The 8229-nt window shown below is 37.1% G+C and overlaps 1 protein-coding gene across 2 annotated transcripts; it reads left to right on the plus strand.

Annotated features, from left to right (window-relative positions):
* The first annotated feature begins 4524 nt into the window (after window positions 1–4524).
* On the plus strand, window positions 4525–7644 carry LOC149540444 (uncharacterized). Of its 2 annotated transcripts, none has more exons than XM_089801547.1 (4): window positions 4525–5324; window positions 5446–5693; window positions 5798–6017; window positions 6403–7644. In XM_089801547.1, the coding sequence occupies exons 2-4, from the start codon at window positions 5448–5450 to the stop codon at window positions 7509–7511; spliced, it is 1575 nt and encodes a 524-aa protein (XP_089657673.1). In that variant the 5' UTR covers window positions 4525–5324; window positions 5446–5447; the 3' UTR covers window positions 7512–7644. The 2 variants fall into 2 exon arrangements, with proteins under 2 accessions (XP_089657673.1, XP_089657674.1); XM_089801548.1 differs by having other exon boundaries at window positions 4732–5324; window positions 5519–5693.
* The last annotated feature ends 585 nt before the right edge of the window (window positions 7645–8229 follow it).

Raw genomic sequence — 8229 nt, forward strand, 5'->3', positions numbered from 1 at the left:
GCATATTAGGTTTCCTACGTGTCTTGTGGTACCTCTGGGAGTTAGATGTCGGTCTTTTTAGGAACCCTTGAGTTAGCATACTTATATGATTTCCTGGACTTAGAGAGTATTTATGATTATAGGTTTCATTATCCTATTTGGGACTTGAGACTATCTCCTCAGCGCGGTGGGAGTGGACCATTTAGGTTCCACGCAGTCGGGTGGTAGTGCTTTTACTCTTACCATTGAGATCCGTTCCATGGTCACCGTGGCTGGAGATTTCGTGATTGGCATTTACCTTCACTATGTTCTTGGATAATTATGATGGATGGTTAGATTTTATGATAGATGTTTTATCATTATGGATGTATGGATGTATCATGTATGGTGAATAGTTTCATATATTTTTACTGTACTTTGTATCATGGATTTGAGGATGTTGTATCTTGATCTTTACATATGTATATTCTTTTAAGCCTTTCATACCCTGTGACTTGTACAGTGGATGCTTGAGCATTCCGAATTAATTTGCCGAGAGGCATTCAGAACAAATGTATATTATGGACATGGGACTTTCTGATTATTCTTTCATATGTATGTGATAGTTGTTAGACTTAGATTTAATTAAATTTAAACGTGACTCAACGTCTTGGGATCTTTAAGAAATGTAACTTGCAATGTATGTTTGTCGGTGATTACATGTTATTGCTTCCGCTACTAGGTGTTTGATGTGTATGTCATACTTTCTTATTTTAAAAAAAAAAAAAAAAATGTTTAGCAAACTTAGTGAAACTTTAGGTTAATTCTTTTGGATCCCTTGGCGGGGCGTTACACAAAAAGGTTCATTGTTTCCAATCACACTTCCACCATCATAATGTTCCATATGTTCAAACTTTGTCTTATCACTAGTCATATGATGTGAGCAGCCACTATCAATAATCCATGTATCACTCTAGCTAACATGGGAGATAAGTGCCATTTTATCTCCTTTATCATTAGATTCATCTTTTATAGCAATATATGCCATTTCATCATCTCCACTACTATCTGAATCTTTAGCCATAAAATAAGATTTCTCACCTTTGTCCTTGTAGTCCTTGAAATTCTTGAAATCCTTCTTGCCTTTGAACTTTTTGTACTTCTTTTCATCTCTGTCTTCTCTGTTTGGGCACCTTACAACAATGTGTCTAACTTCTTCACAAGAGAAACAAATTAAATGAATTTTAGCTTTATACTTTCCTTTTCCTTTGGGATACCTTCTTGCAAGAAATGCTTCAATGGCTTCAAGATCACTATCATAATTGTCTTCCTCTTCACTTTCAGATTGTTTTCTTTTAGAACTTTTAGCTTTCTTCTTGAGTGATACCTTGGCTTCAAATGCAGACTCAAGATTGCTAGAACTAGGAATATGATTATTATAGTTATCTAGTTCAAATGCTATCAATCTTCCCACTAAAGCATCCAAAGTTATCTTGTTATTTGGATCACATCTCATCTCTCGAATAAGACACTCTAATTACATAGATATGAGGAAGGGTTATGAGTATGTTGCTTACCACTATTACATCTTTAACTATTCCTCTAGAGGCTTTGATAGCATTGACATTGGCTTCGATTCTTTCAACATATTTTGCAATGTTTTCATGGTCTCTCATTTTCATCTGATCAAACTAGCCTCTTAAGCTTTCTGCCTTGGCTCTTTTTACATTATCATCACCTCCATAGATATCCTTCAGTTTGGTCTACATGTCATGAGCAGTAGCACATCCTTTGACCTCATCAAATTCATCATAGTTAAGAGCTGATGTTATGTCAATCATCATGATTATGATTTTTCTTTTCAACAATTTCTTCTATAGTCATTGTACTAGAAGGAGTTGTGTAAGCAGTGTTTAAGTATTTCAAACCTGAATCATTGATGGTTTCCAAATGCAACTTCATAAGGTCTTGCCATGTTGCAAAATTGTCTTTGTTTAGCTTGAGAATCTCTCTTTTGGAAGACATCCAAATCTTTAGCTTAGGTCCTTAAAACCTTCTCTGCAAGCACCAAAAGCTCTGATACCAATTGTTGGAAATATAAGAGGAGTAACTGAGAGGGGAGGGGTGAATAAGTTACTACAAAAATAAATCCTAGATCCCTTAGATGTCAATACAAATCAAAACATAAACTCCGATCAAACTGTATTTTGTTGTTACTTGATAAACACATATGCACTCGGTTTACACTAGCAAATGCTCTAACTTAGAAAATATTGAGAATCAACTTTAACTTGGCAATAATTGAATATATTGATCTTAATGTGATTAACCTTAAATTTGACTTAGTTGCATACACATAAAAGAAATAGCATGAACACAAATGACACCAAGATCTAACGTGGAAACCCAATTTGAAAAAAAACCACCAATTATAACTAGTTGCTATTTTTCACTCTTCTGAAGTGAGCCCTATTAGGAGCCAACCCTGTTAAAGGTTATAAAACACACTATTAGATGTGACCTTGTTAGATGATTTGATCACCCTGTTAGGAGTGGCCTTGTTGGAGGTCTTTAAGAGACTTCAAATAGAAATGCCACCTTGTTAAAAGATTTACAAATAACTGTTAAGCCAATTCTATTAAGAGATTTAGATTAATGCTACAATGGTTAGAGAGTAACAATGAAATGACCTGATTTCTGATGCAACTGAATTGCTGATTACAAATCTCAATTCTGGCTTGTATACTTGATCCTTTCTAATCGAATGTATCTTTGCAACTCAACAAGGATATTTTGCTTATCCTTTTAATTTGCTTGCTCTAAGCATCTTCAAATCTTCTGTCTTGTTCCACACATTCAATTCTCAACTTGACCTTATATTTATATCTTACACATTGTCAAGTTGACTTGAATAGAACTTATAGTACTTAATATTCATCTCCTCAGTTGGCTAGAACCAATAATTAAATCAATTGAACTCAATATGCCAAAACAAGGAAATATTTTGTTAGCCAACCTTCCTCTGTAGACACTAACTTAGAAATGATTTTACTATGTTAACCAAGTGAACTCGGTTAACACTGCATATTCACAAAGTTCTTTTGGTAACCGAGTGAGCTCGGTTAACACTGGTTACATCCAACATTTCCTTCATTGATTGAGTAAGCTTGGTTAACACTCAACTTCTGCAAACTTTCCTTTGATGCTTGAGTGAACTTGGTAGGCACTGACGTCTGAACTTGACAAACTCTGGAGTGCTCGGTAGACATAGGAAACTATCTTCATCGCTCGAGTGAGCTCGACATTCACTGACTGGCAATGATATGACATTTTGTATAACATCAAAGACAATACACAATTAACCAATTGTTTTCAACACCACTTCCATAAAAACCATTTAGACATGATAAAATTGGCGATAGATAACTTAGTAGAGATAAAAAATGTAACACTAATGAGAAAAAGATGAGAAGAACAATATGATTTCAAGACACAAGGAGAGATGAGGAGGCTTCCCTATAAAAGAGAAGAACCCAAGCACAAAAAATAGAGTCAGAGTGTGAGAGTTCGAAGAATTATCATAAAATGGAGAAAACCTGCAACAAAATGATGCTTATATAGAGCCAAGTAGTATGTGAAGTGTGAGAAGAATAGAAAAGAGATTGAATAAATCACCAAGAAGACCTAGTGAGTAGCCAAGAAGACCAAATGAAGGAAACAGATGGGTTTAAAATGTATCTAGATGGAATCTTATGCAACCGAGCCCATCATTAAGGCATTATGAATGCAAGTTGAGAGTTCATAATGCACCAACAATAACTCACATGTCTACAGATTCATAAACACTAGCTTGTCACATGGACATTTTTGCGATGCACACTTGTCTAAAACCATCTAGGATGAGTGACATGAATCTTGAAGTGGGCGATAAGTTGGCTAATGACGAGGATCACAAATATCTTAGTCTTAAGTAAAGTAGGAGAACACGAAAATGGCCTTTTACACAAGGGTGTAAAATTTAAGCCATTACACAAGTAATTAAAAAAAAGATGTTTATCACCAATGCAATTAGGTTGGATTTGTAAGGATACATGGATCATATTGTTAAACAAGCCAATTTGTACACAACACATCTTCCACCAAATTAAAATATTTGATAATTAGTTCTAGTCAATAAGTATTTGTCACTACTGATTATAATATTTTACATTTCGTTGTCTAAAGTTTATTGCAATAATAATATTTGAAAAGAGAGAAGTTTTGTCTAACAAATATTTGAATTGCATTTTCAAATATGCACTCAACTTAATGGACCACTTAATTTATTGATCTCCAAATGAAACAAGTTGCAAAATACCATTTTAAGTATTTATTGTTAAAAAAATAGATTATCTAATTTCAAAAAGTAAAAAAAAATCCAAATAATTAAAAAATAAGATTCTAATTAACATATCTACAATTTTATTTCCCCTAAGACGAATAATCATTGTTTAAGATAACATTTAGAACTTTGAACACCTTAAAAATATAATAATAATACAATTCTTCTTAGATCCCCTCTAAATTATGATAATGTTAAGATTATTCATCATGATTCAACCCAAAGCAGTCAAGAAGTTTCATGGTGGCATAGGGAATGCACTTTTCTGTAAATTACAGATGAAGAGGTGACATTTCTTATTTTGGATTGCTTCCATAATTTTTTTTTAAAATGGAAGAGGGTAGAGAGACTCTAGATGCATTAAAAGCAAGGGCATCCTATGGAAAAACACTATCTTTTCAAAATTTAAACTGGAGCTAATCCACAGGGGATGTCTCATCTCGATGCCCCAGGCAATAAATACACAAACGGCCGTCAAATGAAATAAAAAAGAGAGGCGTTCAGTCCTTCCGATAACATCAATTACCTCCTACATAGAGTACGAGCCGGGGCAGGGATTCGACCTTGTAACCTGTGCACGACCATGGTGTTAAAGCCAGATTTAATTACTGGTTTTAAAATGGAGGATAGTATGTTGTGTTATTAAGGACGCCTGCAAGTTTCATTAAAGCCAAAATTAAAAAAAATTATGAACGAATACGATTCCCCTCATTAAAGCCCTCATTTAATTAAAAACCTATTGATGAAATTTCAATGCATTGTGGTGATTAAAAAAGATGAACGAGCATAAGATTTGCTATCTGTCTGTGCGCCAAAGAGCGAGGTTGACCCTGCTGAAGGTGGAGGGGGAAGACGATGATGGGGTTTTGCTCGGTTAATTATATATTGGGCAATCGGCAGTCGCTCTAGGCCATGGAAACTTGTATACTCCATAGTTTTTTGGGTGGAAAAAACTAGACTTGCAGCTCTCTCACTGAACTTCCAGGTATGTGAAAGTGTTGGATTTGCATTTGGGTGTGGTTTTTTCGGAGAAAATTATGGTGGGTGTAATGGGTTTTTATGTTTTTAGTAATGGGTCAGGGTTATTTGTGGATGTATTGATGCAGTTATGTATAAGAATCAGCTTCAAGAGCTGGCACAAAGAAGCTGCTTCAATCTGCCTTCTTATGCTTGTATCAGGGAAGGACCAGACCATGCGCCTAGATTTAAGGCTACCGTGAACTTCAATGGCGAAGTGTTTGAAAGCCCCAACTACTGTAGTACTCTACGGCAGGCCGAGCATTCTGCTGCGGAGGTCGCACTCAATGCTTTGGCTACTAGAGGTCCTGCAAGGTCTCTCGCTGCCAGAGTTTTGGTAAGTTTTGATGGTTACATTTTCTGGATTGGTTCAGTTATGATTAGTATTTTTAGATAGGATGACGATATTCACTATATTTGGGGCTCTGTTGGACTGAATAGGACGAGACGGGGGTTTACAAGAATTTGCTGCAAGAAGTAACTCACAGGGCTGGATTAAGCCTTCCAATGTATACTACCGTCCGGTCTGGGCCTGGTCATCTTCCAGTCTTTACTTGCACCGTGGACCTTGCTGGGATAAGCTTCACGGGCGAGCCCGCCAAGACTAAGAAGCAAGCGGAAAAGAATGCTGCAATGGCTGCCTGGTCTGCTCTCAAGCAATGTAAGTACATTGAAAAGCCAATTTGAGATATTTACATAGCTGGGTGTTGATGTATGTATAAGTTGTTTCACAACGGCTACTCAAATTCGCAATGTTTTTCGTTGTAGCATTCATTTGCCTTAGATTGGGGTTTCTGGAAGTGATATTTCTTTCAATGTTGGGAATATATGTCCGATTTAGCTGGTTTACGAATGTTTATGCCTTGTGGGTATGAATCTGACTGCTAATTGTGACATAAGATTCGTTTTTATGAGAAAATGTTGCTTTTGATTTGCACATGAATGTCGTATGAGTTTTGCGTGGGGTTTGCTTCAATGGTCTGATTTCTGAGTGTAGATGATATGCATGGATGGTATGATTTCAATGTTGTTTGATCTTTGGACAGTGGCGCATCTAGGGAGTTCATCATCCTTATCTCCATGGGATACAGATGAAGACCAAGAGCGGGAGCAAGAGCAGATCACCATTGCTAGAGCCCTCTCAAATCTAAGGGGTAGAGATGATGCGGGAAGCATATCTCATCAGCAGCTTCAGCAGAGGAGAAGGATCCAAGCTCAGAGAGACAAACATTCTCTTGTTTCAGTGCAAAGTCCAAGGTATCATTCTCAACCTCAGCAGCATAAGAGGGTTCTTACACTGCCTTCGTTGCCTCCCCCTCCACCCGCCCCTGCTCCAACCGGGTCCAAGATATTGCCATTCATTAGATCTATTTTCCCTCAAAGAAGCCAACAGCCACAGCAGCACGAGACTATTCAAGCGCCATCCTCATCACTATCACCTCTCCCAAGGGACTCTTATAACAGGGCTACTACAAACTTCGACTCCTTCCATGACCTACACACAAGGGCTACTCCTTCCATGGTGGTAAATAGGCCTACATCGAGGGTTGTACCAGTTCAGAGCAGGACTAGAGTTGGAGCTTCCATTAATGAAGTTACTCTTCCTCTTGAAGAGCATCAGAGGGATGAGGATGAATGGCTACACGGAGGTGATACTTCAACCAGAGGAGACAATAAGAGCTGGGGCAGTGTTGCTAATGTATTTGCTGCATTTGGGTCTAGTAATAGTACATCGAGATCTTCATACTCAATGCAGCAACCTCCACAGAATTTCAACTTCCCAAGTACGCCATATGGAAACCCTAGTTCAAGTAGTCCAAGGTGCCTTAGACCCGTTTCTTCCTTGGATGTTTCTCCGGTAACAATTAGGTCAGCGGTTCCAGTCTTCGCAGCTCCTCCCCCTAGAAGGATCATATCAGATTCAAACAGGAATGGATCCAATTTTGTAGCCCCTCCTGGAATACGCGTTAGATCAGTAATACCAGTATGTTCAGCCCCGCCTGTCCCACCAGGATTTCCCTCACCAGGGGACCGCGAGGCTGCTGAATTAAGTCATAGAGCACAAGCTGCCAAAGGGGTCGATGAAGATGAGAGTAGAAGTGACAGCGATCCAGACAAATTGATGCAAGAGTTGAATATGAAGCTTCAACTATAAAGTGAATATAGACACATTTATTTACTGAAATCACATATAGTTGTTATCATTTTTACAGGTTTATAGCCTTTTTCGAACACCAAATTTGCTCTTCATTTTGCAATTCAGAGGAAAATCATTTTTTGGGTGCCAATCTTATATCAAATGACATCAGCATTTTCTATTTTTCAGAATGCCTTTTGTTTGAAAGAGTTTGAGTTGATATCTGGGGAAAAGAAGTGTATATTTTGACGTTAAATTTTGGATGCCAAACTGTTATGTTCATAATGAGTTGCTTCCCTTTTAGTAAAGGTTTCTGTTTAAGACAAATTTTTTTTGAAGGTACTGCAATTTCAGAGGTGGATGTCGTTTTGTGCAAGACCCTGAAGTTCTTTTGGATGTCATTTTATGCGTTCACAATGATTTGTGCTCTTTCATTAGAAAATTTTATTTGCCCTATGAACTCTGATCTAACTAGATTTTTGTGCTTAAGTAGTAACAAACCCCTAAATTTCTTATGCATTTTAAGTTCCAACAAGACGGATCTCTCTTTAGTATAATCCACGGAACCCTTTGTCAAATAACTCCCATATTCGAGAGGAATGGTGAATTTGTTAGTAAACTGTCGGAGTTGATATTTCATTTCTTAACTGTTTGTGAGGAGATTTCTTATCCATGCAGCTGAATCTTCAATTGACATGAAATAAATTAATAAGATTTTAAAATCAAATATGTTCTG

This window comes from Cupressus sempervirens, chromosome 9 (assembly GCF_028749045.1).
Source record: "Cupressus sempervirens isolate cs-2001-9-10 chromosome 9, ASM2874904v1, whole genome shotgun sequence".
In the NCBI taxonomy this organism is placed as follows: domain Eukaryota; kingdom Viridiplantae; phylum Streptophyta; class Pinopsida; order Cupressales; family Cupressaceae; genus Cupressus; species Cupressus sempervirens.